The following is a 19,273-nucleotide window of genomic DNA, read 5'->3' as shown; positions in this document are numbered from 1 at the left end:
GTTACATACTGACTATACTCCTGTTTATCCTATTCCCACTTGATCCTTCCAGTGGCTCTTTTGAATTTCATAGCGTGCAGGCGCATTTCATTATTGTATTTCTGCCTCTTAGTAAATTCCAACCTTATTTTATTCTGCTGTGAATCGATAGTCCGCACATACACTCCATTCCTCTTGGACTCTATTCAGAATCTTCTAAATGCAGTTAAAATAGCCATTAAAATACTCCTTAAATCGTTCAAATGTGCCTCATTCAATGTTAATATAACTTATGTCAATTTGCATAAGTCACATCTATTGGTTTAAATACTGTAGTTAAATATATAGAAATGTCATATTTTACCCTCAGCAGGCCTGTGCTATGCTCACAGTTTCCAGTTACAGGTTTAAACACATTTACATGTTTACAAAGTCACAACAAGCAATTCAGTTTGATGGTCCTTATCACTCTGACTTCCAAATTGCATCTGTTTCCACTAAATGAATTTGTTGGCTGTACTCAATTGAATGGGCAGCTCTGGTTGAGTGATTGATATATGAACTCATTTACTTGCTCACTGATGTATCACTGTATGATTTATTTTTCGGTGTGAGGTTGACTGGGTGTATCGTTCATGAACATATTTATTGGTGGACGTGTGAAATGATCTAGAATCTGATTGGTGTGCGGGTGCACTCTATGTGCAGGTTGATGGTTTGATCGACTGATCTGGCAACACGCTCTCGCTACCAACTCGTCACTTATTGATGCTTGGTCAGGTCACTTTTTAATGGGTTACATTTTTACATTTTTAAAGGGTACTCCATTGCTTTTAATTGTTTACCTTGTGCGTCAGATCAAGACGCATTTAATTCTTTGCTTTTCTAAAGGTAGAAATTATATTATAAATATTTTTACTTTCATATTTTGGAGCTAACCCCACACATTTTTTTAGCGCTGAAACCCTATTTTAATTGTTAGAATTTCCAAGTATCAGCATTCTCCCCTAAAAGTGATCAGGCAGATCAAACCGTAAGTCGTACAGACTTGAAACTTTGGGCGGTAGTACCCACACCGTCTAGTCTCGCGTAGCCAGACCTTCAGACTGACGGCAGAAGGTCTGGACTCTATCACAGCTTTCATTAGCCAAGGACCGCCCAAGAGGACGTTTGACTGACATGTAACGCAACCAATCACAGTTCGTTTTTTCCCGCGTCAGCTTTAGGGGTGTGAAAATGTAAAGTCGATGTCCCTTCAATAACAGACTGGTGTGCATCTAATAAATTATTAATTCAAGAATGTTGTGCAAGCACTCATTGTCACAGTTGTAAACATGACAGCGTTCTTCTTCCACTAGGGGGTTTAACGTCACGGCATTTGTTTCCATGCGGACCGTTAATGTACGCGACACACACGTCTCCCAGATACAAGTGTTTCCAGATAAGTGTGCCATATGCATCAGACATTCAGCCAGCGGTCGGTGAGCGTGATGTCTGAGGCTACAACGTCACCAAGGCTTGCCCTGATCGGCCTAATGGTGGCGCTACAGCAATCAAAAGTATGTAAAAATGCAAATTTTGGATTTGATCATCATTCGATTTTGGGTATTTTGGATTTTTCGAAAAACCTACTGTTACGAACTAGTCCTAGTTTTTTTCCCAAACCTGTGCAGAAAGATTATCTGGAGTCTGATTGTCAATAATTATCGAGATTTTGATTCAGGTCCGCAACGGAACGCCAAAACATTTGAAGTGGGTGTGGCCACTTTTATTAAAACAGCTATACCTCTTGAATGGAATGAGGTAATCCACAACATTCATACCACATGGTAGAACTCCACACTCTGAGCAACTTTGCCTCTTGGATTGCTGTTCTCAATCGAATCGTTCGTTAAATATTGGAGATTATTTCAAAAACCTACTTTCACGAACTAGTCCTAGGTTTTTGGCTCAACCTCGATAACTGTTAAAAAGCTTTAAAACATATATTTCCTTAGAAAATTGCCTGTTTTGGCTGTAAATGTTCTTTTTTCATCTATGATCTAGGTGGTTACAGGCTTGCTAAATACAACATTATTTTTAATGCATATACTTAAAGTGCTTTTTGCATAGTCTTTACACGAAACATATCTCAAGAAATTATAATAAAAATTATTTTGCATTTTAAATTATCTGTAGAAAAGAACACAAAAATTGCATGGCTGCTGTTGGCCTTAAATAGTTTTTAATTATATTTAAAGTTAAATATGATGATAGCATGGTAAATTGTGTGCTATGATTCAGCCCAAGTTTAGGGTTGGTAAGATTTTTTTAAAATATTTAGTATGGTCACCAAGGCTGCATTTAGTGTGTGTGTGTGTGTGTGTGTGTGTGTGTGTGTGTGTGTGTGTGTGTGTGTGTGTACGTGTGTGCATGCACTCTTATGAAATAAGCACGGAAAGCATCTTGGACTTGCCAGTCTTGTTTGGGGTCTCAAAGATTCCAGCTTCAATTGAATTCTCTGCCTCTATCAAATGCTGTTATTAAATACAAGCCGAGATCTCCAGAGAAGAACACCCACAGATCCATGGAGAAAGCTCATGCAACACAAAGCACATAATGAGAGGTTCTTCAAGCAGGAGGCGAAATCACAGAAAGCCTGATGTGGATGCTGTGCTGGAGATATTGTTTACCAGCTAGCGGCGTCTCCCACAGTTTATCTTGCTGGTGGAGGCCATCTCTGAACTTTATTCTTCAAGCAGCATGTTCCAGAGGTTATCTGTCCTTTAAATCATCCGTGAGATGATACTACTGTGATCACCCACTGTGGTGTCACCTCTCTGGTCTCCTCTATCCCATTCTATTGACTGGATGCTTGATATACTGTAGTGGGTATAGGGTCTCTCTATAGTGGTAGCATGTTCAGAGAGGCCACAGCTGTCTTATTTTAAGAGGAATCAATTTCCAAACCTCTTGTACCCGCACTGGTGACCGTGTGCATCATGACTAGGGAACTGCTGGGAAAATTAGATATTATGGTGCGATGGAAAACATCACGAGGAGGATTGATGTTATTTGTTAAAGGAGAGAGGAGAACATTGAAATTCATCAAGGGTGGTTTGTCTTTTCGATTGAGTAAATCTTTGTTAAATTTGTTTCTCGCTACTTCGTTTAAGCTTGTTGAGAGAAACCAGCTTTGTGATGACTTGTTTTTGGCATCAAATGAAGGACCCACAATGGACTAAATTGACGTTGCACTGCTAACAGTAAGAATAGCTGTCTAGTTATGTTTGTTAAGAACTTTTTAAGCCAAGTTGCTATTTTTATACCGCCTGCACTCCTTGTGTAAAGCCTGTGGAGTAATGCAAATGTAATAATATTAAATCTAATTAGTTTTCTTAAAATAAAGGAATGTTCTTGGTTAAGCATTATAAGAAGCATCTGTGATATTCTTCATTTTTAAATTAGATCCACATTAGCTTCCACAAAGTGGTTGTTTGTCTTCCTGGTGTCCACACAAAATGCACCAACTACAGCTACAGGTTTAATTTTACTATGCAATAATAAAAAATAAAAAAAATGCATAGAAAAACAAAACGCTCACAGAAAAAAAGCATACACTGACTACAGCATAATCAGTTATTAATATTTTGTTGATTCATTCTTGTTTTTGCCTGTGTTCTTAATTTCTTTGTATGACTGCCTGGCTATAAATGATGTCTGCACAATTTGGCATGTTTCATTGTGTTATCACAAATAAAATGATTGACTCCTACAAAATCTTTAGCAAATTTTTAATAATATTTTAATAAAGGGTGAAGATGTTAGAGTTAGGGCCACTACTGTAAATACTTGAGCATCTCTTGTAAAAGTTACAGGGTTTACCAGCTTTAAATGATCATGACAGATGGTGAAAATTGGATATATGCACAGGGTTGTATCGCAGTCTTATGGCTAAACTTTCGAAACAGTGTTTAACACTTATCTCAATTCAGTACCTTGCCCCTTTGACTTCCATTGTAAGTGCATTACTGTTTTTGTGTGTTTTTACAACTCAAGGGACAAAGTGAAAGAATTTTCTGTGGTATTATCAACAATGTAGCTGGCATAAAGCTTCCATGCCAGAACATCCTAGTATTTTTTTTTTAGTCGGTGTTCCAGCTCTGGATCATTATGCAGAAATTTTCTTGTGGAAAAATGCATCATTGATTTGACTTCATGTCGTAATCAGACATTCTATCTAATCATCTGTGCCTGGTAGTGATGCACATTCCTATAGCAGACATACTCAAAGTGAAATGCATACATTATAGTTTTATCTAAAAACATAAATAAATGAATAAAGAATTATATGTGTGCAGGAAATAAATATGAGCTTTATTATCAAATCACTCTTAAGCTCCATGCACACTGACAGTGATTAAATCACTGGATGGCGGCTGCTGGATACTGGTCACCCTTTTACTTGCAAGTACTGTATTTTCCAGGTATATATAAGTCAATATTTTATCATCTGAAATGTGCTGCACCTTGTGTTAAATATTGTTTATAATGAATACCATTATAATTTATGTTTGTTTATTCTTATGTGTATTATTATTATTATTTTATTTCTGTTCTGTTCTGAATACTACGGAGCCGCTACAGGGATATGGTGAAGAAAGAAAATTGAGATGGGAGGAAAGACATGTTAATGCTTTTGCGTTCCCCCGAGAAACTTTGCGTTTGCTCAAAAACCCTTTGCGTTCCCCTGAGAAACTTCGCGTTCGCTCGTAAAACCTTTGCATTCCACAGAGAAACTTTGCGCTCGCTCACAAGATGTTTGAGTTTCCCCAAGAAAATTTGCGTTCGCTTGTAAAATGTTCGCGTTCCCCTGAGAAACTTTGCGTTCGCTCGCAAAAGTTTGCGTTCCCCCAAGAAACTTTGCATTCGCTTGTAAAATGTTTGCGTTCCCCCAAGAAACTTTGCGGTCATTCGCAAAATGTTTTGCGTTACCCAGAGAAACTTTGCGTTGGCTCGCAAAATGTTTGCGTTCCCCCAAGAAACTTTGCCTTGGCTCACAAAATGTTTGCATTACCCCGAGAAACTGTGTTCGTTACAAACTTATGGTTTGTTGTTCCCTGTCCTGCACTCCTTGTCCTGTCTCAGTAATACATATGTGTTTTCACTACCCGCCTGCCTGTCTGTTGTTCTTGGATTTTATATTAAACATTTCGGAAACTATCTTCTGCCTTCCTGCAAGCACGCAGTACACACTGATGCGATCTGTGGTGTTTTTTTTTTTTTTTTCTCCATAATGCACTTTTGACTTAGTGCAACTTACTTCCCAGAAAGTAGAGTAGTTATTTAGAAGTAATTTGTATCCATAGCAACTTTATAGTACACTTATTACAGGGACAATCCCCCTGGACCAAGTACCCTGTTCAAGTATACTATGCTGATGGGTTTGAACCAGCAACCTATTACTAGCCAGGAGCTTTAACTGCTACACCAGCACGTATTCATTAATATTTGAAATGAGCATATTGCTAAATTTTTCATGATAAAATTTTTCACATTTCAAGCATGGAATATCTCTTTGTACCTTCTTGGAATAAAACATTGCAGTGCTGACTTGACCAAAAACAGGCAAGAATATGTAGGAAGGGAGTTATGTAGATGAGCACTGCAGTCTTCCAATTACCTAGTGGGATCAGCTCTACTAATAGATGCATAAGGTCGGGATCCAGGGACTAGATTTGGTGGATTAAACAGCCTGATTGGATTGGTCACCCCTGGATGGTCTGTTATGAAAAGAGCTGAGGTGTCGTGCTCGTAGATTAGAGTGCAACAAGCCACAGAAAACAGCCAAAACATTCCCTGTGTGGGGGGTGAAATGTTTAATGTTTGTTTTTTTAATGAAGGAAGCCAAGGCAGATCTGTAGTGTGGTACATATTCTTTTTTGAATGATTTAATTTTGAGGGAACATTTGTCTAACATGATTCCATTTAATTTAATTAGCTGCTGTGTCCCGTACAATGAGTCATATCGCCTGTTTTGTTAGTCTGTTTACAATTTTACAGTAAAGCCACGGACAAAATGTTTTTGGCAGCATTATGTTTTATGAGATTATTGCTCAATCCAAAGTTTGTGATGTCTTTTAAGTGACTAAAAAAGAGAGAGAGAGAAAAAAAAATATTTGGCTATAACCAAATACAAGTTATTAATTTAATATTTTATTATATATTTCAGAAAAAAAAGAAATGCAATTCCATTGCCAAATGATGTGTCTATAGAGAGCTTTTAATGACTTTTCAGAAGCAGCATAATACAGTCCAACAACTGAATTTAATGCTAAATAAAATACTATCAAAGAAACAAATGTAAGATCCATTATATTTTCTTTTATAAAGTACTTCTGACAAAACTCATAATGTTTATCATAATGTGTAACCACGCTTTGTCATATGAATATGGAAGTAAAATAATGCCATATGGTTTTGAAACAAAAAGCATCTTGAATTGCATTACTTGAAAAAAATATGCGTGTTTGTATTTTAATGCATTGTATTTTTAGGGCTCCGTTAATGTAAATCTGTTTTAATGAAAAAAATGAATGACTTGCTCTAACTGTCGCTCTGCTCTTCATCAACACGCTCTTGCACCACCTGCTGGTGAGGTCGACTAACAGCAGATGGAGATTATGATTGGTACTCTACTGCTTTTCCGGCAGTTCCCGGATGTGAAATGTTGAAATTTGAACCACTGAATTTGTGGATGCGAATTTGTGGACGCGAAATAAAATGGGCAGAAAAGTGCCTGCTGAATATTATATGTTGTATTTTTAAACAGAATGAATATTTTGGAAGTGAAATCTGAAAGGTGAATATGGATTATTGAATTTTTAACAATGAAAATGTGTGTGAAATGTTTTGAATTAAAATATTCACAGCTTAAATATACAGCCATGTTGAATTTCAGCCCATAAAAACGCAAGCTCTAAAAATACAATGAATTAAAATACAAGCACAGTTAATGCAATGCATTTTTTTTTTTCAAGTAGTGCAATTCAAGATGCTTTTTGTTTAAAAAACATATGGCATTATTTTACTTCCATATATGAACAGCCAGTCAGCAACTACACTGATTTAAAGGGATAGTTCAGCCAAAATTGAAAATTATCCCATGATTTACTAACCCTCAAGCCGTCCTAGGTGTATATGACTATCTTCTTTTAGACGAACACAATTGGAGTTATATTAAAAAATATATATATTTTGGCTTTATAAGCTTTATAAAGGTAGTGAATAGGGTTTGAGATTTTGAAGCTCAAAAAAATGCATCCATCCATCATAAAAGTAATCCATACAGCTCCAAGGGTTAATAAAGGCCTTCTGGAGCAAAGCGATGTTTTTTGTTTTTTTATTATTTAAAAATGTATAAACTATCTGCCATACAATAAGGATTCACTCATAACTTGCAGAGTCACTGAATGAAGCAGTGAATCAATCTGAATGAGTCGTTTCCGTGAACAGAATCAGAAGAGTCACTGGGATGAATCAGAAGTCATTATTTAGCTGTTAAGGCTCTTCTGGGATGTGTAGTAATTAGGGGAATCGATTCAAGAGTTGAAAATCAATTGGCGATTAACAACGTTTAGAAGAATTGATTCTTCTGGACTCCCAGGTTTAATAATGTCAATAATAATAAGCCATGATGTCTAATAATATCAAGGTCACTAGGAGACAATAGGAAATAACATTCATTTTAATTGGACTATATGTTTAAATAACTTGTTTAATGTCTGGTTTGTGTCTGTATGGCAGGTTTCCAGCATGCATTTTAGTATACATTATTTCTTGATGTTGTGGACTAAAAAATAATTAAGTTACATCATTAAGAAATTACAAATATGATCATAAATGGCCATGTTTAGTTTTGATGAACACTAAGCATAAATTTATTATAAACGGAGGTTAATCTTTACTTTCTATCACAAACACTCTCCATTTCATCCTAATCTTTGTCCTTTGTGTGGATCTCTGGTGAAAGCAGGTGGGATTATTGACATTTACTCATGTAAATTTTGTGAAAGGTAATGTTTTATGCCTGAGTGGTGACATTTCTCAGGATGTTGTGAAATTGCTTTATGAAACAGCAGAGAGAATGGAAGAGTCTTTTTTTCTGTTCTCCAGGTCTGGGATATTTTGACTCTCAGGTCAAAAGTTGGTCAGCGTTAACTTAGGAAAGCCTACGGTAAATGTCAAGCCACATAATTAAAAAAAAGGGGGATGTAATTAAGAGAGCTTTACCCAAGTTCAGTGCAAATGGTAAAACAGCTTAGTCTACAAAGCTTGTTCATTGAGTCTACTTGAGCTATTTAGCAGCAGTGTAGCAAATATAACTGCCTGTTATGCTATAAAATATGTCTAGGGTATGGAAGCTTGTTTCCACCATGAAATAAAAAATAAAAATAAAAAGGTAATTGCGACTTTTTATCTCACAATTCTGACTTTTTTTCTTGTAATTGCAAGTTTATATCTCACAATTCTGACTTTTTTCTTCAGAATTGTGAGACAAAAAGTCGCAATTACCTTTTTTATATTTATTTAGTGACAGAAACAAGCTTCCATACAAAGGATATACAGTGGTTCCCAAAAATGTTTAGATACTGATATCGGCCTTGAAATATTTAAAAATCATAAAAAAAAAAATATATATGATAATATTATAAAATATTTGTAATGCAGCTGACATGGAGCAGACGAAGACAATGATCTAATGAACCCAAGGGCGCTATAAACTTGACTCGAGACAATGACCTGGAACAGCATAACTTCAATACACGACAAACTAACACAGCAAACGAGAGGGCTTAAATAAATGATCATGGGAAAAACACATGACAGCAACAACCAATGATGAAGTGGAACTAATAAACATGAACCAATAAAAAAGACAGAACTGATAATAAGAGATAAGACAACGAACCAGTGAGAACATGACACAAATTCTGTGTTCACGCCATGTCATATTACTGTAAATAAAGCTCTGCACACTGTAAAAATTATATGTTAAATAAGTCATAACAACATGTTTTTAAGTTATTTCAACTCAAAAATAATTTAAGCTATTTCAACTTTTTTTATAAGTTAGATGAGATTCAACTAAATTTTTTAAGTCAGTTTAGTGTAATTTAAATTCAAGGCGCCCAATTAAGTTCAATGAACACCACTTCAATTCGAACACACCTTAAATCTGCAGTGGTCATGTGACACAAGTCATAGCATAGAAAATGATGAGTTTACATGTTGTAATAAGTTCTACAAGCACATGAAGGCTTCTTACAGTTCAGAATTATGACTGTAATTATGATATGGCGTGAACGCACCTATAAACCAAAGAACCACATGACAAGATCACATGAGGTGAACAGGGAATCACATGACAAAACAGGAAACATGACTATGACTAATTTCAAAGACTTGAAATCATGAATGTGAAACAAAACCAAAAACATGTGAAAATATTATTATAAATTATTATTTAATTATAATAATATTTAATTATTATAAATTATATCTTTTTATATTTTTGAAGATGTACCGTAATTTATTCCTGAGCTGAATTTACAGCATCATTACTTCAGTCTTCAGTGTCACATGATCATTCAGAAATCATTCTAATATGCTGAAACTAGAAAGTTCAAAGGAGAAAAATTAATTTATTTGAAATAAAATTTTTGTTAAAATTAATTTGCAAAATGCTTGCATATCTTCAAAATAAATTCCACTTGCACATGGTTTGATCATTTGTTACATTATTTATTTATTGTTTGTTTGTTTGTTTGTTTGTTTGTCTATAAAGTGTCCAAATACTTTCTAAGGCCACTAAAATTAAGTGTTGTTTGCAACCTTTCTCAAATGTCAACCCATTGTTATTGGTTGCGGTCTTCAAACATGATGCCTCACTGTCATGAAACTGAAAATGACAATTTGTGCTTCCTATAGAATAGGGAATTTGGTCCCTGGAGCTCAGACACATCATCAGCACTGATGGAAATATCTGAATTTTACACATTTTTAACAGCACAATGATAAAGTGACCGCTTGAATTCTATCACCCTCCTCCCACACCGCATGTGTACAGCGTATTTCAACAACAGTGTTTTCCCAGTGTGCGTTTTGTCATCCGTGGTGGCTGTGAATGAGTGACAACTGTGCTGTCAGTCACTTGTCAGTTTGAAAGGCTTTGGGGGAGAGAGATAGCTGCTGAATTGAAAGCCCCTTGTCTGAGGTATCTATTGAATACTCAAGAACTGTCAAGACTGTGCAGTATGAAGATGAGGAAATATTTGTGCTTACTGGCATTTATATGTTGCACACGTTTTGCAGATAACATCTTTAAGTATTATGTGATCCGTTTAGATGCAGGGCATCAACATGTATTATTAATTTAAGACAAGCATTACTATTATTTTTACTTAAGGTTAGAAGTTTATGAAGGAGAAGTGTGCTATTATAATAATTTGCCTGGTAAACATTAAAAATCCCATTTAAAAAAAAAAAAAAAAACATGATAAAATCTTACTGGAGGGAAGGATTATTATCAATGACAACAACTTAAATTCCAGTCTGTTCCACACATAAACCTATTCAGAAGACTTGCAATAGAGCGCACAATAAGTCATAAGCCACATTCATTTTTGAAGATTGAAAGCTTGTGTAGAAAAAGAGGAACCAGATTGTTTCTTCATTTTTTTTTTTTTTTTCTTTTGTGTTCCACAGAAGATGTATGGAACAGCATTGAAGTAAGTAAATGATGAAAAAAATGTAATTTCATAGGTAAACTATTCATTTAAAGGGTATCTGTTTCAGAAACATATTCACTCTGTCATCAAAAGCAACAGAAAGATGAAATATTGCATATTGAAGCGCTAGTACAGTGGCATTCATTTAAGGTCACTCAAGGTCTTTCAAAGCAGCCATATTTATTCAGTGTCATGCTTACAACTAGATTTCAAACATAATGTTTTTGCTTTATTTATGCATATGTACATATACACAACCGGTCAAGAGTTTGGATTAATTAAGATTTTTGAATGTTTTGAAAGAAGTCTCTTATTCTGTATTCTACACACACACACACACACACACACACACACACACACACACACACACACACACACACACACACACACACACACACACACTCTTCAGTGTCACATGATCCTTCAGCAATCATTCTAATATGCTGATTTGCTGCTCAAGAAACATTTCTGATTATTATCAAAGTTGAAAACTGTACTGTTTTATTATTATCGTTATGTTTTTTGCAGCTTAATATTTACCTTGATACACTACCAAAGTTTGTGGGTAGTAAGTTTAAACTCAATTAGTAAATTAAAAATAATACATTAATACTTTTATTCAGCAAGGTTGCATTAAATTGATCAGAAGTGATAGTAAATTTGTTTATTATTTTACATTATTACATTTATATTTTATAATTCAAATAAATCCTGTTCATCAAAAGACTCCTGAAGAAAATATATCACAGTTTCCACAAAAATAGTAAGCAGCAATACTGTTTTTTATTATTGATAATGTTAAGATGTTTCTGAAGGATCATGTGACACTGAAGACTGGAGTAATGATGCTGAAAATTCAGCTTTGATCACAGGAATAAATTACATTTTAAATTATATTACAATAGAAAACATTGTAATAATATTTAATATGTCTTCACTGTATTTTGATTAAATTAATGCAGCCTTGTGAGCAAAAGAGACTTCTTTAAAAAACAACAAAACATCTTAATTATTCCAAACTTTTGACCGGTAGTGTATATGTTGTCATATTGGACAGTAAATTAACTATATTTAAATTAACTGAGGTCTTATTTGCTCATGGATGCTTATGATTACCTTTAACATGAGCAAATGATTAATTATCTCATTGCTTAATTGTCTTGAAAATGGCAAAATTGCAAGGTAGAATTCTAATTAAAATTTCATATTCCAGTGCTCATGTGCTCACCACTACTCAGTTCCCTCCATTAAGCATGATCTTTGTTTAAAAAAAGGAGGCAAAATGGCACACAAACCTGATTAGAAATGTCTGAGGATGTCGGACAATAACACACATACACAGACATTCAGAGAGGCATATTTAGTTGCCATAATTGGTCAAAAAATTGACCCCAATATCATAAATGAATATCTGGTGATGCATTCTAAAGAGCTGTCACAATTTCAGTGAGTGCCCTCGTACACCTTTATATCCATCTACCCTCCTCTAAACGACTCACAGTCGCATTTTAATTCATGATTAGCATAAAGCCATAAATCATTGAAGAGGAGGCCAACTAAGTATTATGACACAGTGACCTAGAGATGCTGTGAAGGTAGCGAGCAAGATGGGAGGATGCAGAAATGATGGAAGGTAACGTGGAGATGCCCTTACCTTTACCCTCCCTAACACTTCACATTCTGATTAGATGTCACACACATTTAAAAGTCTGGGAGAGAATGTAATGAGACAGGTCCCAACACGTAGCCCTGATGCACATCCCTACAGGAATGCCCTTGAGGAAAGAAAAAGTGGGCATATACAATGTGTATGTTGCATATGTAATATGTCTATTATTTATCACACACAGCATGGGTAAATATTAGACCTGATAATAAACTAAAACTGAAATTGTAGGTGGAGCTTAGGGGGGTTAAACCGAAATTGTGCTGTCTGTGTGACCGTGAATAATGCAAATAAAATAGTTATGACTAAACTAATATCTCATTCTATTGTGTCCATGCTTCTTGTATCTTATGCTGCATTCAAGTTGTGTTGGAATGATCGGATTTATGGATTGAGCACACACGGACATCATCAAGTTTTCGTTTAGCCCCAACTTTCTAAGTGAAGAGCTGGTCAATGAAGGAATCATGGCAGTAGCAAATTTGTATTGATTTATTTTTATTGTATTGTTTTTTATTTTCAATTGTGAACATTGAAGGTACAATTTAGTTTGTACACAAAGTGTATGCTAATAAAGAAAATAAATTTTTATTGCTGGAAAATATTACTTATTTTCCACATTTAGGCTCATGCAACCACAATACAGTTCCCATTATTCTCTGTGGCAGGACAATAATGAGAAAATACAAAGAAAAACATGAATTACACACCTAATGTGTATTTTTGCGCTTCGTTTTGTTGCATTAGTGCTAAAAAAGCTCTTTGTTTATGTCAGAAAGTGAAAATGGGAGACAAAATATGTTAATTGCTTATTGCATCCATTTTATTTAGATGTAAATCACTTTGCACATCACTCTGTAATTACAATTTCCGAATTGATTACATCATGCAGAATGCTTTATGGGAGTGGGCGGTCACTTCTGAACTCTTTTTGGTGTGATTCTTGTTTCCATGGTAACAGTTACTTCTCTTTTCCTGGAGCTTTTTTTTTGAGGATTATGGGTAGTATAGTTCTTTACCAAGAGTAAAAATAATTTTTTATCAAAAAAGAAAAAAAAAAAGTTGAAATAATTGATCTGGGGTTTCTACAAAAGCTTATATCATTGCTTACACATCTGTTAACACACCCACCTCATGATGATCCAGAATAAATGTAACAAAATATTCTTTGTTGACCTGGATGACTGAGTATCTCCACAGACATATTTGTGTTCAGTGTATAACAAAGTAACAAAGGTACCTGGTGTCTTTTTTTAGGGGATGAGGATGTGGGGCGTCCTGGTTAGGTGGGTGGGGGGTTCTGATTTCCATTACAACTGCCCCTGTGTGCAAATAGCAAGTTCTCCACAAAGACAGGGTTGATGTTTGCTTAGCGACAAAGAGCCAGACTGGTTATTTACTCTGCTCAGCACTGTACTTGGTCTGCTCATGACTGTGCATCTTTTATATATTCCATACTCAGATCAGACTCTCAGCCCAAGATTTCAGGAGGTATTTTAATTTTTAATCATATAGTTTTAAAATCAATAGCAGGCTTGGTTCAAACAGCTGAGACCAATTCACCAGATTTACTAAATACCCCAACACAATCTCACTGCAATTCGTAACTATTTTACGTTTTGCTGATTTGGTGGCTAATTCGTATGAATTTGTACGTTTTCATATGATCTGTTTAAACCCCACTCTGTCAACTTGGATAATTTAGAGATTTCATCTGGTCATGATGAAATATATAACTGAGTATCATCGGCATAGCAGTGGAAACTAATTCCATGTTTTCTTCTTACCAAGTGGCAGCATATATATTGAAAATAGCAGAGGGCCTAACACAGATCCTTGTGGCACTCCGTAATTTACTGATGTTATCTTAGATTTTTCCACGTTTAAATAAACAAAATGGTAATGTTCTGATAGGTACGATATATACACTACCTAATACCTGTCCCTGAATACCAATTGGGCCGACACAACTTTTTCTAGTATTTTAGACATAAATGGAAGATTTGAAATGGGTCTGTAATTTGCTAATACATTTGGATTTAATTGTGGTTTCTTAATGAGAACTGTTGAGACTGTACAGTCTAAGAAAAAATATTGTTTGGGTTCATCATGAAGGATGTTCTAGTAGATGGAATAGGTCTGGAGAATATGTATAAAAATAGCATGATATTGGAAAATTGAGAGCAAATTCTCCTGCAGCAAGAGCCAGTCCTACATGATAGCCTGAGAAAAATAAACTAATAAGAATGGCAATATGAGTGCACATGCATAGACAAACCCGCCTAGCATAGAATAAAAGTCAATTACTTATTTAAACGTCCTTCAAATACATACTGTAAGTACAGGATATCAAAGCTTTGTTGACTTGCAAGAGTAAAGTGCACTTGTTTTGCTTTGATCATAATTTATTTCATAAAAGTTATCTTCTAAGAATTTTGAATACAAAATGATACCAAAAGCAAAAAAAAATCTAAAGTCAAAGGTGAAGAAGATCGATAAGTAGGATCTGGTTGTCTTTACAAATCTTGCCAGTAAATGTGGACTTCTCTTGACCTTCACCTCTGAGTCTTAAGAGCAGAAAGTGCCAAGGATTTACTGGCTCAGAGCCGTTCTTCCTTGTGTGAATGCCCTCTGTTCTGTCCTAAATGGTAATGCACAAAAAAACCCACAGTGGCCTTCTACAGTTCATCATAGAAGAGTTATTAGAGTTTGCAGAGTGTTTTCACACTGGAGTGTGGACGTGAGAGCGTTTGTTTGGTGTGAAGTCAGTTTTTATTGAAATAGTATTAGCGATGTTGCTTACAAAAAATATTTTGTCAGCATATAAAGTATACAGATATTTTTTTGAAGCACTATCAGTAGAATGCTTACAGATAGTGGTGTTACCAGTGTTGGGGAAAGTTACTTTCAAAGTGATGTGTTACAATATTGCGTTACTCCCTAAAAAAGTAATTATTTGCATTACTTTTTTATGGAAAGTAATTGTTACGCTACTTTTTCTCACATGGGCTGGGCTTGATTTGTTTGTTTTTTAACACACACACACACACACACAAAAAAAGTTCTATTTTTGGCAAATGTAAAGGCCATTTCACACCAAAAATGAAATGAATAAACTTCAGGCTGAAGGAAATACAAATTCACACCTGTACAGTAGAGGGCGCAGCTCAAACAAACCTTTCAGCTGTGCTGCCATTCTGGATCACAGAAGAACAGGACACAGGAGAAGACTTTCTTACAACTTTAGCAATAAGTTAGTTAATATTTAAGTGGGGGTTATATTTCAGGATTCTTTAGATCCTGACACCTTGCACTTAAGGAGACTCCAGGTAGGTTGCAGTTCTGGAAAATGGTGGTGCTGGAGACTAAGGGTTTCTGATGGTTTCACACTTAATTATTCACCTTAATTCCTTTTTTTTTTTTTTTTTTTTTGCAGTTAATGTGTCTTTTCTTATTGGCCTGTTTTTGTCTGACCCTGCTGAACCAATGAGCGTTTTGCTGTCCATTGGTCAAGCCATAATTTTGCGATTTCTAGTATTGCATCCTTCTCATGAGCATTTAATAATTTTTGACATTTTCAGTCTGACTCAAATCTTTTTTTTAGCCCATTTTACCTGTAAAAGAAAACTTGCTTAATAATTATGCACACCTGAATATAAGGTGTTTTTCACTTTCAGCCTTCATGAACAACTATATAACACTTATAAATGATTAAATACAAAATTAATAGTAGTTATTAAGATTGATGTGGTTTGGAATTGGTCAAAATATCAACTTGCATAATAATTATGCACGCACTGTATATGGGACCATGCTAACAACAAAAACTCAGAAATAGTTTTTGTTAATTCAGATAATTAATTTTTCATAAACACAAATTAAAGGGATAGTTCACCCAAAAATGAAAATTTGCTGTTAATTTGCTCACCCTCAGGCCATTGAAGATTATATTTGGATTATATTTGGAAGGTGAGTAAAAGAATTTTTACTTCTGAGTGAAAATCGATTTAAATTTACTGTAAAACAAACATTTCCGTTTATTGTTACAGCATTTATTTCACCTTGGTAATGCTACACTGAACTAGGCCTTCAGCTAAAAGCCTCAAACGAGAATCAGAGAAACATTAAGCAAATACATGAATTTAAATTCACTTATTTCTAATATTAGGTATACTGCGTATTAAACTTTAATGTAAATGCATTCTCATCAATCCCCACTGTCAAACACCTGCTCTGAAGAAGATCCTGGCTTACAGAGGGAAATGAGTTTGATCATGCTGAGTCACCATTAAAAATGCGTTCTTGATTGTAATGTGAGGGCCTCTAGTGGTTAGGGACTGAACAGGTTAATAGAGTTCAAATGACACAGAACTTATGAGGTATCAGTGTCACATTATATACTGTATCCATCTCATAAAGAGAGGATCAAACTCATTTAAACTATCTGTCAGTATGGACAACTATAGTCATGTGTATATAGTGACACTAGAGCACTGTAAGTCTGTAAGAGAAAATAAAAAAGAAATATTTTACTATTTTAATGAGCTACAGTAGTAAACATTCACATATGAATGAGGTTTTCTTTCTTTGGTATATTAATTTCAATTTGTTGTGAAAAATCAAAAACCACTTGTAAATAGCTGTGTGTTTCATTTTGTATTTATCATCATATGTATCTTAGAAGTTTCCAAACTGGGATTCAGGGACCCCTAGGGGGCTGCAAGGAAAATTTAATAAAGTGAATATTTACAGAATATATTTTGACATTATTACGGTTTCATTCAAGACTGTAAATCATGAAATGAATAAGGAATGTTTTATTGTATAATGTATAATATATAATGGTAACACACACAAGAGGATCATCATATTTGGGCATCCTTGGCATGAAAATGTTTTAAATCCCCTGACATAACATTGGTGTAAGCAGGTGTATATGCAAAGCAGTCGTTGACTGGGCGTGGCCTCAGCTGTTCAAGCGCCTCTTTTGACCATTCATACTTCAGGTGGGCGGTACTTAGCGCAGGGATGGGCGTGTCCTGACGCTCAAACCGAAGTTGCGAATCCATCGAGGTAATGAAATGGTTACAAGTCCTACAATCCGGATAATCAGCCACAATTACTTTGAAATAAAACGAAACCAGCGCAAAAGCAAAACAGTCCAATCGAGTTTACTGTAACAGGATGTGCTCTGGAACGAAGACGTGAGTGCGCGCGCTGGAGACGCAGACGCTGGACTGTCAATGCCCGGATTCTCTATTGATCATGCTAATGTATGGAGATATAACTTCTTAAAATAAGCAGAAATGTGGCCGGCTCGCTTTCTTCTCTTCTTCTGCCTCGTCTTCATATTTGTGGAGGTTCAGAGGAGCAACGGTCAGTCAGGTGAGTGACTGTACGAGTGCGTAAAGGGTCTTGGCAAGCTGCGCACTTGACCGGTGTGCGCTGTTGTTATCGACTACTTTGCTGCACTTAAACGAGCGGAGATGGAAAGATTGTGAAGTGTATGCTTTAGGCACAGTGTATCCCTGCAGTCTTTATGATGATCAGAGGAGGAATCCATCGGAATCAAACACACTTCAGGACTAAGTGCAGCATTTAACATCTCTGTTTGTTTGTACAATTCGTCCAGTGTTTATTTGGTGATATTAGCAAATCAGTAATCCAGTAGCTATCATGGTCTGGAATAGATTGACTATTAGTTCTGTCTAAATTCAATATTGTGTGTGATAGTGATGATTTAGAGCAGGGGTTTTCAAACATTGTGTATGTGTCACCTGATTCAACTCATCAGCTATTAGTAGAGACTGCAAAATCTTAAGTAGGAGACATTCAAAATGTGTAAAAGGTTTGAAAACCCCTATTTTGGAATATTAAGGATATATAAAATTACTTAAAATAAAATGTGTATAACTTTTGGCCAATAGTCAGCTCTGTCACCAAATTCATGAGGTGTTGTCAGGACATCATGGCAATATCAGAAAAAAAGTTTAGCCAATATACAAAACGTTACATGACAACACATATAATGCATTTCAAAATGGCTGACTCCCAATATGGCCTACTCAGGGTCATGAGTTTAGGCTAAACTATTCAAAAAATTACAAGCACTGGGTTTGCTTGTTGTCACTGCCTACAAACTGATCAAGCGATGCCCATGATATATACTAAGTTTTGTTTCAAAAGGCCAAAGCCTTGCGATGATAATGTGTAGAAAACACAAACTTCCTGTTTGGCAACCTCCCTGCTAAATTTGTTGATGTGTGAGCGGTTTGATAAATCAGACTGAATTTTGATTTATTTTGAAGGTGGTCTTGTGTGAATCTCATCTTGACTACATTTTATGAAGTGTACAAATATTTTTGTGGTCGGAGTTTAATAAGACCAGTGTTTAAGATTAAGTGCAAATTTGACCTGTTGGTGGCGCTTGAGAGAATACGCACCAAAAACACCAAAATCACCACAGATCCTTTCCAGTTAGTGCAATAAATTTCACAGTATAGTAGTTCAGTGGGCTGTCATAGACTTCCAGTCAGTGGAGAGTCTATTTTAATATATCGGTGCGCGTAAAGGCGCTTGATAGAACGCAGCACGGGAGCGCGCTCAGCGGAACGCGCATTTCCTGCGCACTTGGAATCGCGCTCCAGACCCCTACGCTCTGTTCAAATAGCTGCTCAGCATATTTCAGCATCCCCACTGTGAGAAGTGAACTCAGCGTTGGCGGTGCATGAATTAAGTTTTGTTGTGCAGTGCAGGCTATATGAACGAGGAGAAATGTGGATGGAGGTTATCATGACACAAATACCAGTGAGCGTTATGACGCAAAACGGTGTTCGGCATATCCAGAGAGGCATTCTTG

General features: G+C 35.6%; 1 protein-coding gene across 6 annotated transcripts in view; it reads left to right on the top strand.

The window, feature by feature from the left end:
- erbb4a (erb-b2 receptor tyrosine kinase 4a) overlaps positions 1 to 19,273 on the top strand; it is a 581,429-nt gene that overhangs the window by 382,135 nt on the left and 180,021 nt on the right. Inside the window, exon 1 of one of the 6 annotated variants that reach the window (XM_051890887.1) lies at positions 17,392 to 17,799. The exons of the other annotated variants lie outside the window; for them this stretch is intronic. Coding sequence (XP_051746847.1) covers positions 17,721 to 17,799 — 79 coding nt within the window. The 5' untranslated portion in view covers positions 17,392 to 17,720. Of the gene's footprint in view, positions 1 to 17,391; positions 17,800 to 19,273 lie in introns of those variants that run through there. 6 annotated transcript variants of the gene reach the window in all.

This window comes from Ctenopharyngodon idella, chromosome 1 (genome assembly GCF_019924925.1).
Source record: "Ctenopharyngodon idella isolate HZGC_01 chromosome 1, HZGC01, whole genome shotgun sequence".
Taxonomy (NCBI): domain Eukaryota; kingdom Metazoa; phylum Chordata; class Actinopteri; order Cypriniformes; family Xenocyprididae; genus Ctenopharyngodon; species Ctenopharyngodon idella.
This window is presented reverse-complemented; position numbering and strand designations above follow the sequence as displayed.